The 18,937-nt window shown below is 38.4% G+C and overlaps 1 protein-coding gene across 1 annotated transcript in view; it reads right to left on the bottom strand.

The window, feature by feature from the left end:
• Window positions 1-18,937, bottom strand: part of stpg2 (sperm-tail PG-rich repeat containing 2) — an 88,286-nt gene extending 69,349 nt beyond the window's left edge. Inside the window, exons 1-6 of the mRNA XM_077714569.1 lie at window positions 18,133-18,937; window positions 17,968-18,071; window positions 17,468-17,605; window positions 13,351-13,524; window positions 7,877-7,986; window positions 6,781-6,925 (exon numbers count right to left, since the gene is read on the bottom strand). Coding sequence (XP_077570695.1) covers window positions 6,781-6,925; window positions 7,877-7,986; window positions 13,351-13,524; window positions 17,468-17,605; window positions 17,968-18,071; window positions 18,133-18,238 — 777 coding nt within the window. The 5' untranslated portion in view covers window positions 18,239-18,937. The remainder of the gene's footprint in view (window positions 1-6,780; window positions 6,926-7,876; window positions 7,987-13,350; window positions 13,525-17,467; window positions 17,606-17,967; window positions 18,072-18,132) is intronic.

The raw sequence follows: 18,937 nt of genomic DNA, 5'->3' as shown, positions 1-18,937 counted from the left end.
TATGATATGTTAAAATGTACTTAATGTGGTCTATATAGGGTTGGGAACCTCTATTTCCCCAAAATATGTAACCCAATACAAGCCTCACGATAATAATTATCTCATGATATACCGATACAACAATTACCGGTACATGGGTCATGAAATAGATGTTCTAACAAAAAACAGGCTGTTTTTCACCTTCTGCTGTGAATTTAATACGTTTATTCAGTGGCGGGCCGTCGGGGCCTTCAAGGCCTTCTCTGCTGGCCTAAGAAATATCTGAATCATATATTATATTTTGTCCATCAATACTTAAATAATTCCAAATTGTCTGTTAGCTTCCTTTCCCCCTGGTTGCACTGCTTCTAGATGTGTGTTTTCATATTGAAGCATTTAACCAATCACATTTAAGCCATTATTTGTTGCCAGGGTCATAAATCTGCCTCAAAGCCTTTACAATCAGTTCTGCGGGCTCTGCCGTTTTAAACAAGCATCGAGACTGTTGCTTTAACCAATCAGATTTCGAGTTGGCAACACCACAATGTATTGTCGCTGGCGTAGGGATACGTCATTGCCTTGTTGCAGGCGGAGGGATACGTCATCGCCTTCACCAATCAGATTTCAAGTTGGCAACACCACAATATATTGTCGCTGGCGTAGGGATACATTATTGCCTTGTTGCAGGCGGAGGGATATGTCATCGCTTTTTCCAACTCTGAGGCTAGTATATATATATATATATATATATATATATATATATATATATATATATATATATATATATATATATATATATATATATATATATATATATATATATATATATATATATATATATATATATATATATATATATATATATATATATATATATATATATATATATATATATAGGAGGAAGAGATGGGAAACGGACTGTATAGGTGCCCTCAAGGATTGCTGTTGGTGACCCCTGCTCTATTCACTAAATAAAATAAGATTTTTTTTGTATAAATATTTGTTAGTTATGTACTACCACACTCTATGTCAAAAAGAGGAAGCCCATGTGTAAACAATACAACAACTCCGAACTGAGCTTTATGAACATTTTAATGAGGAATTGAGAATTCTTTCATGTCCTGTTATGTTGCCACAAAACACATTTGAGAACAGTTCCACAAGTGGTCAATGTCAAAAATTGTATTGCTAGAAGATCGTCATTAGCTGAGTGGAGGGGGAAAATGGCCAGATTTCCACTGTTCCTCTCATCCGCCTTCCCTCCCTTTGTGCTTTCTTATTTCATTTCTTTTCCATCTCTCCACAGAAGGACACGCAGCGTCACACCGAGATGAATATCTAAGAAAACTGTCGCCCCGGTATCTGACATCTCAGCCGCACATACACTCATGCACAGCATGCGATCAGAAAAATTAGGTCGAAATTTTGCCACATTCACACTACATGCCTTTGTGTTTTTGTGCCAGCTGTTGAAAGGACAAAAAAATTAATGAAAGCCATACAACTACAAATTATGGCACATACTCAGTGCTAGACCAGATAAAACGATAGAGATAATTACATATTGTCAAATGATTTTTGTCAACAATATTAATAAAAACTTTGTATAAAAGTCACAGCACAGGGAACAGGGATGCTTATTATCATGACTAAATAGTAATTCGCAGTTTGTATTTAGAAATTTTGAACAACGATTTCAATGGTAATTATCGACCAAAAGATCGCCGACCAAAAGATCGCCGACCAAAAGATTGCCGACCAAAAGATCGCCGGTCTTTTGATCGGCGATCTTTTGGTCGGCAATCTTTTGGTCGGCCAAAAGATCGCCGATCAAAAGACCGGCGACCAATCGACCGTGTACCAAAACCTCGACTGCAGCTACAGCTGCGACACAAAAAAATAATCAATAAATCAATGCACAAAAATGTATATGTATGTATATATATATATATATATATATATATATATATATATATATATATATATATATATATATATATATATATATATATATATATATATATATATATACATATATACATATATATATATACATATATATATATGTATATATATATATATATGTATATATATATATATATATATATATATATATATATATTTTTTTTTTTTTCAGTGATTCTTGTTTTATATATATATATATATATATATATATATATATATATATATATATATATATATAAAACAAGAATCACTGAAAATATTAGATTTTTTTTCTATTGAATTTTTAAAAAAAATTCTAAAAAAGAGATTAGGTGGCCCTCCAGGCCATTACATTGACCCTTGTTGTCTAGCATCACCATATAAAAAGAAAATGAGGAAACAAATAATAGACTTAAATAATCCTCTATATTTACTAAATATTATTTTTTAATATATTTAAAATGTATATGTATGGGTATAAAACACAAACACAAAATTAATAGAAAGTCTATTCCCCACATTGACAGTGAAATATTCACGACTAAATCAGTTAAAAGACATTAGAGAATTTATAATTTGTAGACTGTATTGTACCTCAGTCTGAGAGAGAAAGGAGGAGGTGGCCCGCTGCTTCTGATCAGGGGGCCTCTCAAATTGCCCTCTGATGTCATAACGATCAGGACCAGGCACACCCTGTGCAAAGACAAGTGGAACTGAGGCCACTGGCACGTCTATTTCTCAAAGGAAATTCCCAATTGCTTGTACTGTGTCCAATTAAACATTGTATTTTCTCATAAAAACACACAGTTGCAAAGCATGAAATAAAATTGAATAAAGAATAGGTGCATTTTCACACAAACTCTTCAGACAGATTCATTTTTGAGTTGATGCTTTGAAAAGCAAAGCTCCCCAAGCATAGCACAGCCATCCCTTGAATATTGCTGATATTTTAGACCAGAGATAGGCCACAATAATAAAAAAAAAAACGCAAAGTAGGAAGACCCCTATTATTACTACTGTATTACATGTTTTGTGTACCTATCAAGAAATAAAAGTACAATTATGTACATGTATTTATTAAATGTTACAGCTATAAGCATATGAAAAGACTGTAATGTATTAATATTTAAATGTAATATATATATTTGAAACATTGTAAAATCTTTAAATAATGTATTCATAGTGATAATGGTTCTTTCCGCTTGATATAAATCCCAAAAAAAAGAAACAGTTAAATGGAGTTTGAGTTCAATTCCTTGAAGGGGAGCCCTCTTTCAGTGAGGTACAACTTTGCGTTTGGGATGAATAAAGATAATAAAGACTTTTGTGGTCCGGGCTTTCCGGTTGCTCATCCAGTATACAGGCAGCAAGGGTTTGTTCTTAAGTTTATTAAATTCATTTTGTCTTCTTGTGGCCATGTCTGGTCTACAAATGTGGGATCGAAACCTGTCAGGCCACAAAACAACCTAAAAACGACCATTGTCTCAGATAAACAAATCAGTCAGAACATAGGCTTTGTTCTTGTTTCTAACATGAAGCTAGCCAGCAGCTTCCCCACACATGCGATCTACATGAACCCTGGCTCAATCAGTTCGTTTTGGAATGAGAATGTCCGGGAAGTTATCATCTCCAGAAAACGCATCTTTGCCTGCTCCGGCCGGGGCCGGGTCGCAGGGCAAACCTCGCTTTCCGCTGGCATGGGCCGCGGATCGCCGGCCAGGGCCGCCGGCATTTGCCACTGGATCGTGGGCATGGAAATTAAACTTCCACTTCGCTCCTCCGCGCCGTCCAACCGTCAGTTAGCTGTCCAGGGGTTCTATTTTCAGATAAGTGCAACAATGTCAGCCCACTGCCCAGACTTAAATGAATCTTAATTTCCACGTTGCTCTGCGGCGGTATCCCGTCATCGTTGCCGGCCAGAGTGCTCTATTTTCGGACAAGGCCGATGGCTCTCGGTGTAACATGGCCCGAAGCCTTCCCTGGCAAACATTTCTGGGATATTCCACCGTCAGTTACACTATCACTAGACTCCCGGAGTCCGCTGAGCGAGCTCTAATTTCGGTTTAGGACCACGGCGTCTGCGGTAATGTAGTCAGGCTCATATTTGTGAAAAAAATCCTCCTTCACTGGTGCTCTCTGCCGTCCAATTTGTCGAGTTCTATTTTCAAATAAGCGCTACAGCGCAAGGTCGCAGAGGGCTGGCATTTCTGATAAAAATCCACCCTCACAGTGGCTCTATTTTCAGATGAAAATGCCCGCCATTTGTTTTTCTCGGTGCCAAGTTGGGTTACAGTGCTCTGTCTTCTGCCATTTTCTCAGTGGCAAGCGGAACCTAGGAAAGTGGCTTCCGCTCAAAATTAATCAAAAGTAACCCGGGAATGTATCAAAATCAACAGGAAGAACTAGGAAAAACTCCAAAAGGGAAGAACCCCAAAGTAGAGAAAATTAATTCTAACCCTGCGTGTGACAGCAGGAAGTGATCTGCCAGGGTTATAACCATTAGATCAAAGTATCCCCACGCAGTTCTCCAGAAATTGCATTTTTAATTATTCTTTACAGTGTCGGCTCGCGTACAATGAATACGTTTGGTATTGTCTGAATATAATATATCGCAGGAACATTAAATCCTTGTCATCAGACACTCAGACAGAGCAGAGGCACTTGTTTTGATTTAATTTTCTGTGACACCTTTTGTTCAGTCGCATGCACTTTCACAATTCAAATCCAGTGGCTTGCTCACACAAAACTGAAAATATTATTAAGGGAAGTGTGGAAAAACCAACGTTGAGGAGGGTTGATTTTTTTTTAATGTATTACGCTATATATTTCAGGGAAAAAACAGGCCCCAACACATTGATTATGGACATGTTGATGTCGAAAGTTACACATTTAAATCATTGGTCCCGGTGTCAACAGATGTTTACTTCATTTAAACCTGGAGACATTACTGTGATTGGATATCTTTTAACACCATCATCCCACATGTCTCCTCAATAAGAATAGCGCGCAACCCTATTTGTATAGGTAGCATTAATATATACCAATGTTTCTTGTATCACAATTCATTCTTTTGTCTGCTCTTCATCTTTCTGGAAAAAAGACCTAACACAGCTAACTCAGAAAGATTTGGGTTTTCTAATGCTATCTTTCCCAGGATTGCCATCATGTCATCAGTGATGATGATGGTGATGAGGATGATAATTAGTATAAGGATAATTAAGGGTGATCAAGTGATACTTGATGAGGAAGTTCAGGATGAGCAGATGGTTTGTGTTCAATTTAAAACATAGATCAGATAAGAGAGGTGGCTGATCTAAAAGTGCTGCATGTCCAAAATATGATTTACTGAGCTTCCACGGGACGGCTCAGGTAAGGAGGTGTTCTGTCGCCACAGTGACTAATGACCCATCTGCTTTACGTGCACGTACGTTACAAAGTTGATCGCAGTGAGCTACTAATGATGACGGATGGAAGCACGGGGGCAAGTACGATATGGACGTGTGGAGGGCAAAGCCTGAAAGTCATAGGATGCTCCACTATTACATATACTAATAATAAAACCTGTTTTTGATACATTTTTAGGATTTCTATATTTTCTTCTGGGATGTGTCGGGAGAGACAGCGAAAGTGAGAGGGGTTTGACAGATGGAAGATGTTTTACTTCCCTGTACAAAGGCGTCACGTCAAAAGTTGATTTCTCTCTATTTTGAAAGAGAAGAGGCATCGGTACATCGTGGTTCACGCACTATACGATGTAACAATGTGTAGAGAGTGGGGAAGACTGAAAGATAGCACTTCACTGCCACCTAAAGGTGCCAAAGAGCAGCATAGGAACTCTGGTCTACATTAGTTCTGTGGAGTACCACGACAAATAACTCTTTTGTATTTTAACTCTCTGTCAGGTTTCATGTTATTACACATTTGCTTGCAATGAAGAATAAGCTTTGCGTTACTATTAAATTATTGCTTTGCTCATCATTATTAGTATCATCATTGCTTAAGGATAAGGCAAAAGGCCTTGGACTGCTGGAGCATCCATGATCCAGAATACCTTGCAGTGCTGGAAATCTAATCTGGGAATTGCACCTGCGTCCTCCTCAGGAATTCCAGACCTTCATCTGTTTTTAACTTTTAACTATTGACATATCGCTTGTATTTTCACCCCTCTCCTTAGTGTTGAGACGTAAATTGTAATCAGGGCCCTCGAATGTAAAAAAAAAAAAACAACAGAAAATGTGTAAGATCTAAACAGAGTTGGGAAGCTGTATCAACGGTTGTAATCCTTGCAAGTGAAAATTCCAGAAGTTTGTCTTTTCCTCTTATTTGTGCCTGCATTTGGGAATGTCTATTGGTTAACATGACATTCTCTTACTGGCCTTGACGGGGTTAGACGCCCAATCTATTTGGACCAGGAGGGACCCTTGGGAGAAAGACAGCCATCCTAGTTCAAATCGATTTCAACTTCTATCACCATCAATAAATGCCAATTCCCCCAAAATCAACATGGAGTGATCAAAAGAGACAAAGTCATTCTGAGATGACCTCAAATCAATAGGTTACAAAAAAGAAGGGGACGTTTTCCAAAACTGACAAAAAATCAACAGAAAGTGATCTGGAAATTCTCCATATTCAAGAGGAAATGGAGTAGACATATAACAAGTTCTGCATGATTTGGTGATTTGTTTTGTGTGACTTAACTGAAACGTACAAAAACTTTGGGAAAAGTAGCATTTAGAACATTTGAAATGATGTGTTTTTTAAGTTTCAAAATTGAAACAGTGTTAATCAGTGTGTGGTTTGTACTGCATTCCTGAAAAAGTGAACAGATGAATGTGTGTCATCAATTTATGTTAGTACCACAACAAAGTAAAAGTCATCAAAAGATGCACTTGCTTTTTTTAGCTCCAGCAGGGACAGCAGTTGGTGATATCGAGGAATAACCAGCTCCGCCTTGACCTTCTCTTTTCTCAGGTTGACATTTTCATAGTGTGTTTCAGGGATACTGGCGTTTATTTTGGAGAGAAGAGAAGGCACAAATAACATCACAGTAAGTATAACTTATTAAAAATTACTATTTAAGCGTGAAAACAAGACTGTTCTTTTTTTCCTATTATGTTATGCTTTCTACAAGACTGCCTTTATATGACAATAAATAAAAGCATATACACTCAATTATTGACTACTGTTGTCGAAGTTTAAAAAATATATATATAGTCTCCATATCGATATTAAAAACAACTTGATAAAATTTTTGATACTTTTAATGTAAAAAAAACAAAATTATTTGATATTTTTTATTAACATGGAAAATGCAAAATATCCTTCCTAATATTATTGCTGTTAACGCTCAGGCAAACTCCTAAATTTAAAAAGGAGAAAATAAATAAAAGGAAATAGAATACAGGAAATTAATCGAAAACAAATTATGTAACGTAAAAATAATTAAAATAAGATTGTAAAGTAACTATAGAGAAACAAAATTAGGGCCTGGAAACCGGTGTAGCACAAGATTGAACCTTTGATCTCACAACTGTGAGGCACCTCCCTATTTATTATGAATTACAATGAATGTATCTTTATTTTAAATTAAGATTCTATATTTGATTTTTTTAAACTTCAGGATGTTTTAACTTCTATTTATGATTTTAAATGCCGTTTTATGCATATTTTACATTTTTTGTGGTTATTGGATGTTTACTCGAGATAAACTATTTTAAATTCACAGCACAAATATGAAGTCAAGCAGCATGGTTGTTCATCAATGTATCAATATTTTTGACAGCCCCTAAAATATTGTCATTATGAAATAGTACAGAAAGAACCGTGAGAGTGACATTGCGGTTAGTAAAGCTGTGAAGGGGAAAAAAAGTGCTACCAAAAAAAAATGCAATTTTGGAAAGAGTAGATCAATTTAAATCTGACGGTTTGCATCTAAGTAACAACTGGGGCTCACATTTCAGGGTAGTAGTGGCCTGGCCCAGGACCCTCCTCTTTGCTCACTTGGCTTTTTCTGGCACTCATATTGCCAAAATGTACGCCCTGGTACTTTGATGTCTTCTCACCCTGAAGAAAAATGTGAATGATGGAATGATACATTTTGTACATACTCTCATGTTTAACTACATTACCATGTGAAGCTGAAGGTGAAGTGAAGTTGAGAAAAGTGTCAGACTAGATGTTTGCATTCTTAGTCTTAAATGATGTTCAGTCACGCATCTCAACTTTTGAAAAAAGTGTCACTCGTGACAAAAAAAAGAGGTACATTACCTCAAATATTAGCCTCTACCTCAGGGGTCTGGATCCTTTTTGACGAAGAGAGCCATAAACAATTCATATTTTCAAACATTATTCCTTGAGAGCCATACTCACGATTTAAAAGTAATAATACATGTAAATGTATGGATTTATTAATCATTTCACCACTTTGAAAGTAAAAAAAAAGTCTCTGAATTCTTTTGAGAACATTTTTCACTGTTGCTAATCAATGAGTATCAATGAGAGTATGCATGCAGAAGTGTCTGATGAAGAAAAATTATGATTAAATAGGCACTAAAGGTAGTGCCACAGTCCTGGCGTGACACTCCCATTGGTGCATGCGGGACTTCGGTCTCTTACCAGCGGTTCCCATATTTGTGTCAATAAAGACAGTCTGAGTTCAATGATTCCCCCATAAAGAGTCAAAGTCTAGAAGTGGGTGGCACTGAATTAAGGGAGCCCTCCATGACCTATGTACAGTCATTTCAAAGTACTATAGATACTTGATGAGCATCAAATTGCATAAACAGACACCCCCACATATTATTGATGGTACTAGGGTAAAACTCAAATTAACTCAATAATTCATCTGTGTTGGCATTAATTCATGTTCCTAATTGTAATGTAAACAGTCCAGCACACTCAAAAAAGTAAAAAATGAGAAATATGTGAGTTAAAAATGCAAATCAAAGTGCCTCAACTTGACCGCATCTTCTGGTAACTTTTCTCCGACCTGTTCGCTTTCACACATCCTGAGATGAGTAGGAAGAAGAAACTCTTGCTGAAAAGGAAAAACTCCACGGAGCGCCCGTCTTCTGCTCTTCATCTCGACATCAATCGTAAGGTGCGATCGTAGGTTCAATCCCCTTGCCATCACGGCAAGGAAACAAAATATACTGTACTGCAGTTGAACTTGGAAACAGAAAGGTTTTGTGTGCTAGTGACTGACAGGCAGGAATTGCATTTTTAGGTGACCTTGCAGGTCTTTTAAAAGTGCAACAACAAACATCTTGTGGCAATATACTTTATATTATTGAATAGAATGTCCACCAGGTATAATATAAATTTGTTTTTTTCCTCTCCCCTCTTGTGATGCACATAAAAAACAGAACATAGCTTCATCTCCGTTTACGTCCAATCCATTCAAATGGATTTAAGCCTGGCCTCTTTTAGGGACCTTAGGCCTGTTTCACCTCAACCCCCATGTTCTCAAACCTTTGACCTACAGTTCACTGTAGAGGTGGATGCCTCGGAGGTGGGGGTCGAGGCCGTCCTTTCACAGTGCAGACCAGGGGATCGAAAGATGCACCCCTGCGCCTTCTTCTCCCATAGGCTGACCCCAGCCGGATGCAATTACGGCATCAGGGACCACAAATTGCTGGCTGTGAAGCTTACCCTAGAGGAATGGGGGCATCACCTAGTAAGGGCCAATCACCCATTTGTGGTTATGACCGACCATCAAAATCTGCAATACATCAAGTCATCCCGAAGACTTAACCCTCGTCAAGCCAGGGGGGCCTTGTTTTTTGCTAGATTTAATTTTACATTGCCCTACATCCCGGGTCCAAGAACAGGAAACCTGATGCATTATCACGCATTTTACAACCCTCAGATTCTGTGGAGGAGGCCACAACTATCTTACCACCCTCCTGTTTAGTGGCAGCTCTAAAGACTGATCTCTAGCGCAAGGTCCTAAGGGCCCAGGATACGGAACCTGACCCCAGAGAAGGTACGCAGAGTAACCTCTATGTCCCGACCTCGGTACATTCCAGGATGCTGGAGTGAGCCCACAACTCGCGCCTGACCTGCCACTCAGGAGCTACGCGCACACTAGTGGTGCTGCGTCAGCGCTTTTGGTGGCCAACTATGAGGGAGGATTCATGTTCCTTGGTATCGGCAGGCCATGTGTTTGCCAGCAGCAAATCCTCCACCAAGCCAATGTCCGGTCTACTCCAGCCACTACCAAATCCTAGTCACCCTTGGTCCCATATCACTCCCAATTTCATCACAGGTCTCACAACTTCTCAAGGCAACACTGTCATCTTAACCATAGTTGACCGTTTTTCCAAGGCTGCACACTTTGTCTGCCTCCGCAAACTGCCCTCTGCCAGGGAGACGGCAGATCTATTTGTGCAGCACGTGGTCCGTCTGCATCGAATTCCTGCTGATATCACCTCTGACCGAGGTCCCCAATTTACCTTTTACGTCTGGTCCGCGTTCTGTTCACCTCTTCTGCTCATAACATTTCAGTGAGCTTCTCCTCTAGTTATCATCCACAAACTAATGGTCTGTGCGAACCCACCAACCAGCAGCTGGAAGCAGCACTTTGCTGCACCACTCATGCCCAACCTTCCACCAGGAGCGACCAGCTGCCTTGGGTTGAGTACGATCACAACTCCCACCCTAATTACTCTTCCAATCTGTCAGGGCAAGACATGTATGCGGTTGCACCTATCATCCAATTACAGGTCAGAAAGATAGAAAAGCAGCTAACACACAAAACGAGCAAGACCGGACAGAGCTTCCGCTCCCGGCCGCCACTTGAGCGGCGCCATCTTGGTTACAGTAGCAAGAATGGATACAGACACAAGAAACAGACATTGTAGAGTTGGATAAAACAGGAACCACACACATGAAGTCTTCCTCAAGATGGGGAACTTCTGCAGACTGAGACCGAGGTTGAAAATATGCAGTCGCTCTTCCAAGTTTATCCACACAGACCAAACTCTCCTCGCATCCTGCCTGAGGTCATAGCCAGTATATAAACACAGTAGTCCAGCCCAAAAAAGTACAAGTCAAGACAGGTAACCAAGGAACCAAAGATACTGTTCAGTTCCCAACCATACACAACTGATAGGATCAAATTTGAGTACTACTTGGATTCCACCTGATTGATGCTCAGTTTTTTACTGTCAGGGCCCAGACCAGACTGGTGGCTTGTTGCGCCTGTCATCCAATCACAGGCCCAGCCCCTAATGACTCGAGTGCTTCCTGGTGTGAGTCATTAGCCAGCGAGGAGTATTTGAAGCCACCAGGAACATGTCCACGCCGCTAGATCGTCCTATCAGTTTAGTGTTAGGTACCCTTTTGCGTTTTCTCCTAGCCTGCCTTATTGATCTACTACCTCTTGTTTGCTCCCAGGATTCCGACCACGCTCTGCCCCACGACCACGCATCACGGACCACGGGCGAAATCGCCTTCGACCTTGTACCCTCCAGTCTGGACTTCACGGCTACCGGCCTTCCTGCTACAACCAACGACTCGCCCACGCTACCCCTCTTGTGCTTGTCCGTCAATTGGGCAAGTCTAATAAAGATTTCAAAAGACCAGACTCGCAGACCTCCATCCCCGATCATAACAGTTTCTCACAACCATTAGTTGTAAAAGTGGTATTCTTTGTGTTTTCCTTTAACTTGGATTACTCTTACTTTCAATCTCTGTAAAGTGAATATTTGTGTTTGATTTACTCAATCAGTTAATGTACCTATTCACTTCCACTTTATCAATTGAACTCTTCTGCATTTCTATTGTAAATTCAAGATGTGACTAGTAAACTCAAGAGCAACACTTTGATCAACAAAGTAACTTTAAACTTGAATGATGTCACGTGCTTCCTTCTTTTGCCTTTCTTTACGTTTTTCAACATACTCACTTCCTATAACCATGAACTTCAATAAAATTGTAAAAATGGAGGAAGAATTTGAGTTGTTCATGCGTTGAGAAAATCGGGGCTTTTTTCAAGTTGGAGGAAAATTGAGGGAATTACACAACAACTTGACAAGAACAAAGAAAGTTGTAAAAACATTAAAGTAAAAAGTATAAAGTGTAAGATAAAAAACAATGTATTAGGAAATATTCAAATGTAATTTAAAAAATATATATAGAAAGGCTGTAAAACACGAAAAACAAATAAGAGTAGAAAGAGCTACTGCCACTGGCTGCCGACTGACGGCGCTATCTTGGGAAAATAAATAAATAAACAAATCCCTCGTGCCTTCGCTCTGTCAGAGCGAATTGCAATAAAGAGACATCATAACCAATAAGGCTGTCTTTATGCCTAAAAGTCGTAACAATCTCTCTGTCCCTCTTCCCTCCGCTAAATCCGTCTAATTTTAGTACTATTAAACATCATAACCACTAGTCATTTGTTACTCTGTTAATAGATGGCGAATTAGAACAAATAAAATGTTTTTCCGTTCAAACATCCAGTTTTTTGGGGGGTTTTCAGAGTGTCTGAACAAATTTATTTGTATTTTGTTCATTTCTATGGGAAATATTGATTTGAGATACCAGTAAATCGACATACTAGCTAAGTCCTGGAACGCATTAAGCTCATATCTCAAGGTACCACTGTTTTGTAATTTGACTGCAGGAATATTTACAAAAAGCTTCGCTACTTTGTTGTAAAATGGGTGACTTGAGGAACAGCTTGCAAAGTGGAGCCACATTCATTGGGCATGGAACTAAATTTGGAGATTATGTATTTTTTTTGTATGTATTTTAGGATATATATATATATATATATATATATATATATATATATATATATATATATATATATATATATATATATATATATATATATATATATATATATATATATATATATATATATATATATATATATATATATATATATATATATATATATATATATATATATATATATATATATATATATATATATATATATATATATATATCTATATATATATATATATCTATATATATATATATCTATCTATCTATCTATATATATATATATATATATATATATATATATATATCTATCTATATATATATATATATATATATATATATATATATATATATATATATATATATATATATATATATATATATATATATATATATATATATATATATATATATATATATATATATATATATATATATATATATATATATATATATATATATATATATATATATATATATATATATATATATATATATATATATATATATATATATATATATATATATATATATATATATATATATATATATATATATATATATATATATATATATATATATATATATATAAAGTTAATGCGTGGATACCATAGGGTTCCATCCCAGCGTCACAGAATTTGGTGTCAGCACAAAGCTCAATGGAAGTGTTTGTGAATGTTACTGAGGAATTACATTTGACAGGTTATAGTAGGCTGGTCCCAGGGTGGTGTCTCTGAGCGGGGGCTCCTGCTTGCGGAGATTGCCCATGCCGTCCTCTTCATACCCATAGGCCCGACCCGGGGAAGGAATGGACGGCACATCGGAATGGTTGGCAACCCTTTCCAATATACTTTTAGCTGGATGCGTCTAGAAAAAGACACACATTACGCCCAGGATTTAACACGTAATCTAAGAACAATGAGGCTGACGTGTCAATCACTCACAATTTTTCGAATGAATAAAATATAAATTAATAGAAATGGTAATGAGTGTAAATTTACAAACCAAAAAAATACATCACAGAATAATAAGAAATAACTTTATTAAATGACTTATAAAGTGTGATTTATGGGTGTGTGTTGTTTTTACATGATGCCCTAAACGCATCGCGTGCCTGATTGGTGTGTCAGCGAGTTTCCAGGTGCTGCCCAGAACACTTTTTTTCCTGTCGTGACGGGAGTTATAAAACATCCTCCTATTCATAAATCACGCTTTATCTATTCTCTAATCCAGGCATGTCCAAAGTCCGGCCCGCGGGCCAAATAAGGCCCGTGCACAAATTTTTACCGGCCCACGGCCTCTATCATGAAATCAATAATACACGGCCCGCCAGCACTGTTGACCACAGTATAAAATAAATGTGTACAAAAAGCTATTTTTCACTTCACCAGAAGATGGCAGTAGCCCTGTGGCCGCACTCTGGCCGCCGTGACCCTTGCGTCATTGTTTCAGCCCAGCCCATTTCTAACATGTAAACAAAAAAAGGAAAGTTGACCGGGAGGGCCGCCGCATCCAGGACAAGTGGAAATTTGAGTATTTTTTCACTGAAATACGAAACAACTGTGTCTGCCTAATTTGCCAAGAGACTGTGGCTGTTTTCAAGGAATTCAAAATTAAGAGGCACTACCAGACGAAACATGCTAGCTACGACAAGCTAACTGGGAACGAACGCGGTGAAAAAGTGAAGCAACTGGAAGCTGTTTTAACGGCACAGCAAAGCTTTTTCACAAGAGCCCGTGAGTCAAATGAAAATGCCACAAAGGCAAGCTACGAAGTGGCAACGCTAATTGCAAAGCACTGCAAACCTTTCAGTGACGGTGAATTTATTAAAGACTGTGTAATGAAAATGGTTGAGAAAATTTGTCCCGCGAAGAAGCAAGAGTTTGCCAATATTTGCCTGGCTCGTAATACTGTGGCACGGAGAATTGAAGACGTTTCATTAGATATTAAGAGACAGTTAGAGGCAAAAGGAACTGAGTTTGACTTTTTCTCGTTAGCGTGCGATGAAGACCTGGACTACATACTGCAGTCAAGATCCCAGTATCACCCTTCACATTAGTGCAGGCAAGATATTTGTTAAGTCCTCTGAGTTGAATAAATTCTTAAATCTCAGTTCATTATTTTTTTTGTGATGGTCAAAATCACAGTTTGAATATGCAGTGATCATTGTTTTGTTTTCAGCACTGTTCCTACAGTGAGCATATAATAGTGAATAATATGTGATGTTTCACATGATAGTTTTCTTAATTTTTTGTGGTTTGTGATTTCGGTAAAAACCTAAATGTAAAAAAAATGTAAAAGTAAAAGTATGCCATTTGTAATTAAAAAAAATCCCAAAAAGTTAATTTGCATTTAATGTTAATGGTTCAAAGAATGTCAGGCAAAAAGTCGGCCCGCACACATTTTCACCTTACCAAATCTGGCCCTCTTTGCAAAAAGTTTGGACACCCCTGCTCTAATCCTTATAAAGCATGATGTACGGATGGAGGTGTGTGTGTGTATGTATGTATGTGTGTGTATGTGTGTATGTGTGTGTGTGTGTGTGTATGTGTGTATGTGTGTGTGTGTGTGTGTGTGTATGTGTGTATGTGTGTTTGTGTGTGTGTATGTGTATGGATGTGTGTATGTGTGTGTATGTGTGTGTGTGTGTCTATGTGTGTATGTGTGTGTATGTGTGTATGTGTGTATGTGTGTGTATGTGTGTGTATGTGTGTATGTGTGTATGTGTGTGTATGTGTGTGTATGTGTGTGTATGTGTGTATGTGTGTATGTGTGTGTATGTGTGTATGTGTGTATGTGTGTGTGAGTGTCTGTGTGTATGTGTGTGTGAGTGTCTGTGTGTATGTGTGTGTATGTGTGTGTGTATGTGTGTTTATGTGTGTGTATGTGTGTGTGTATGTGTGTGTATGTGTGTGTATGTGTGTTTATGTGTGTGTATGTGTGTATGTGTGTGTATGTGTGTGTATGTGTGTGTGTGTGTGTATGTGTGTGTGTGTGTTTCGGGTAGCAGGAATAGATAAAGCGTGATTTATGGATGAGTGGATGTTTTATGTTAACATTCTCACGCTACTTTTGTCCAAACCCTGCATCGTAGAAGTTGACATTAGGGTGGCCTGAAACGGCAGTCGGATCCAAACCATGAATCGTACAGAGTTGACATTTTTTATGGTGGCCAGAAACGGCTGTCGAATCCTAATTGATGAGTGATTAAATTTATTCACCTTATCTATGTGTTCGAAGCCAGGGCCCCCTCCTTGTTTATAATGTTACAAAATTAAAAATGAAGATATTTTTAAATAAAGATAATAGTTGCAGAGAATTTTATTTAAATAGAATAAATGTAAAAAGGAATAGGTCTAGTTTTGTCTTTTTCTCTCTCTGCATGTCTTTGGAGTGTGGGAGGAAACCAGAGTACCCAGAGGAAACCCACGCAAGCTCGGGGAGAACATGGAAACTATACACAGATGACATGAACTGGATTTGAACCCAGGACCCCAGCGCCGTGAGGCCGATGTGCTAACCAATCTCAACACGGGGCTGCCCCAGTTTTGTCTTCATCTGTTTGTTTTTTTAAATTCCATCCCATTTTTTTAACCGCTTTATTCTCGCTAGGGTCGTGCGAGCTGCTGGAGCCTATTCGACCTGACTTTGGGCCAGAGGCGAGGGACACCCTGAATAGGTGGCCAGCCAATCGCTGGGCACAAGGAGACAAACAACCATTCTCGTCCATACTCATACCTAGAGGCAATTTAGAGTGTCCAATCAGCCTACAGTGCATGTTTTTGAGATCTGGGAGGAAACCGGAGTACGCAAAGAAAACCCATGCAGGCCTGGAGAAAACATGCAAACTCCACAAAGGTGGATCAAACTGGTTTTGAATTTTGAACACAGGTTCCCCCACTGTGAGGTTGACCCGATAACCACTCAGTCACCGGCACGCCCTATCTGTTTTTTTTTCATTAAAAGAATATCAAAGAGACAAGGTTTTTTTTTTTTAAAAAAGGGTTTTAAATTAGTAGAATATTTTCCATCAATGCCTATAATTGTTAACAAGGGATGTCCTACTAATCTGCAAGAATTTGGGAATTTTCACATTTCAGTGTAATTGACTACCAATGGTAGCCAATGAGATTAAATCACTGCCCTACAAATGGTTAAAGATCTATTTTTTTATTGAATATAACTGGACTTGATTCAGAAGAACTGTTAGTTTTCTTCTTTGAATTATTATAATGAATTTAATCCGTTATATAATTAAGCAGTAACAAAACTATGTGCGAGAAGCAAAATGATGTGTTGTATTTTGTTTTTCTTTAATTAAATCAGCCATTTTAAGCGAAAAAAAGTCCTCAAGGTTCTTATGTGCACTCACAATTATTATGGATTAGCCACCAGGTGAAAAGGGGGAAAAATAATATCTGAAAATGTTTGGAAGGTTCAACAGAAAAAAAATGTGATTGCTTTGAGTGGCAAATAGTATAATATCTTGCCCTTTTAATGACATTGGGGATGGTAAATTAGCGGCCAAAATCAAAGTTAAATGACTAAAACTAAGTCCATTTTCTTAGATTGATTAACAGCACTATGCATCTGAACCAAGGGTGGGCAAGGTGTGGGTGCAGGTTTTTGTTCCAACCGATCCAGCACAGACACTCTGACCAATAATATTTCTGCAGAAAACAAGAAGCACCTGACTGCAATCCACTGATTGCACTTCTAGGACACCGGATTGGTAAAAAGGTGATGTCTTTAAGGGGTTTGAATGAAAACCTGCACCCACTGTGGCCCTTTGTGGAATAGTTGCACTTACCGTTCTACTCCTAAGTTTGTCATCGACGGAGGTTAGCAACGTGGGAACATTATAGGCTGCAGGGCCGGGCCCCTCAAATGTTGTACCCTTGAAGCGCTGGGAAAGGTTCTGAAGACTGCAGCAACCATGGATATTTAGCTGAAAAGGTAATGTACAGTTGTGGTCTAAAGTTTGCATACACTTGTGTAGAACATTATGTCATGGCTCTTTTTTGATGTCATGGCCCTGATTTGATATTTTTTTTGTGTTAACCCATAATAAAGTCATAAAAGAACCAAACTTTATGAATGTTTTTGTGACAAAGAAATATCTGTTCCAATCACTCTATCAGAGAAAAATCAGTGTTATAGAAATAACTGCAAACTCAAGAGAGCCATGACATTATGTTCTTCACAAGTGTATGTAAACTTTTGACCACAACTAACTATGTTAGGAAGCCACTTGAGAATGTCGAAATATTAGAAATAGGGGACTTGTGAGTCAAAATGACAGCAACGTACCTTAATAGGTGAAATGTCATAGTAACCAGGTCCTGGGTTTGTTCCCTCTGATTCTCCGACCGGAGGTAGTCTGCTAGCCAGAGACAAAAACGGAGCATAGCCATCTGAAATGGGGGAAATTGTTTCATGAGGGTGTTAAGGAAACTTGGATATTTAAAATCCTACCTGACACTTTGGAATTTCTTGAAATGATGTCGTATGATCCAGGCCCCACTGTTGGACCAGTCTCACTATTTGTTGCAAAGGTGACTCTTGGTCCATGCCCAAACATGACTTGAAATTTACCTATACTGACTATTACATGAATAATCAATCAACCTTGGGTGAAACTTTTCCTGCTACCTGTCAACATAGTCTCTAGGAAACCAAGCTCCACCTGGGCTATTCTAACTTTAGTTGCTAGGATACCTACTATAAGAATTCACGGTCTGATGCGGTTGAAATTTCATGCACATAACTTACAACTCTTTTTACAATGCTTGCATCTAGTGAAGTATCAAATGGCACACAATGTGGAGGCTGTAGTGAAGCGGCGTAAACAAGATAAGACAAAAACAATTCTTTCATTCATTTTCGGTTCTGTTTATCCCCGCAGTGGTCGCGAGGGTGCTGGAACTTTTCGGAAAAACAATTGGGCAGTGGGCGGGGAACACCCTTAATCGGCTGCCTGCCAATCACAAGGTACAGTGAGACAAACAACCATTCACGCTCAAGCCTGCCTGGGTTCGATTCCAGGTCAGTCCTCCGGTGAGGAGTTTGCATGTTCTCCAGAGGGTTGAAGGGGTTTTCTCCGGGTAATCCGGTTTTCTCCCGCATTCCAAAATCATGCATGTTAGGCTGATTTTGCATGTTCTCTCTTTGCCTGTGTTGGTTTTCTCTGGTTGTCCGCCGCCTGGTGCCGTAGTCAGCTGGGATACATTTCAATAGCCCCCCCAATCCTTGTGAGGATAAGTAGTTCAAACAATGAATT

Source organism: Stigmatopora nigra, chromosome 4 (assembly GCF_051989575.1).
Source record: "Stigmatopora nigra isolate UIUO_SnigA chromosome 4, RoL_Snig_1.1, whole genome shotgun sequence".
Lineage (NCBI taxonomy): Eukaryota > Metazoa > Chordata > Actinopteri > Syngnathiformes > Syngnathidae > Stigmatopora > Stigmatopora nigra.
This window is presented reverse-complemented; position numbering and strand designations above follow the sequence as displayed.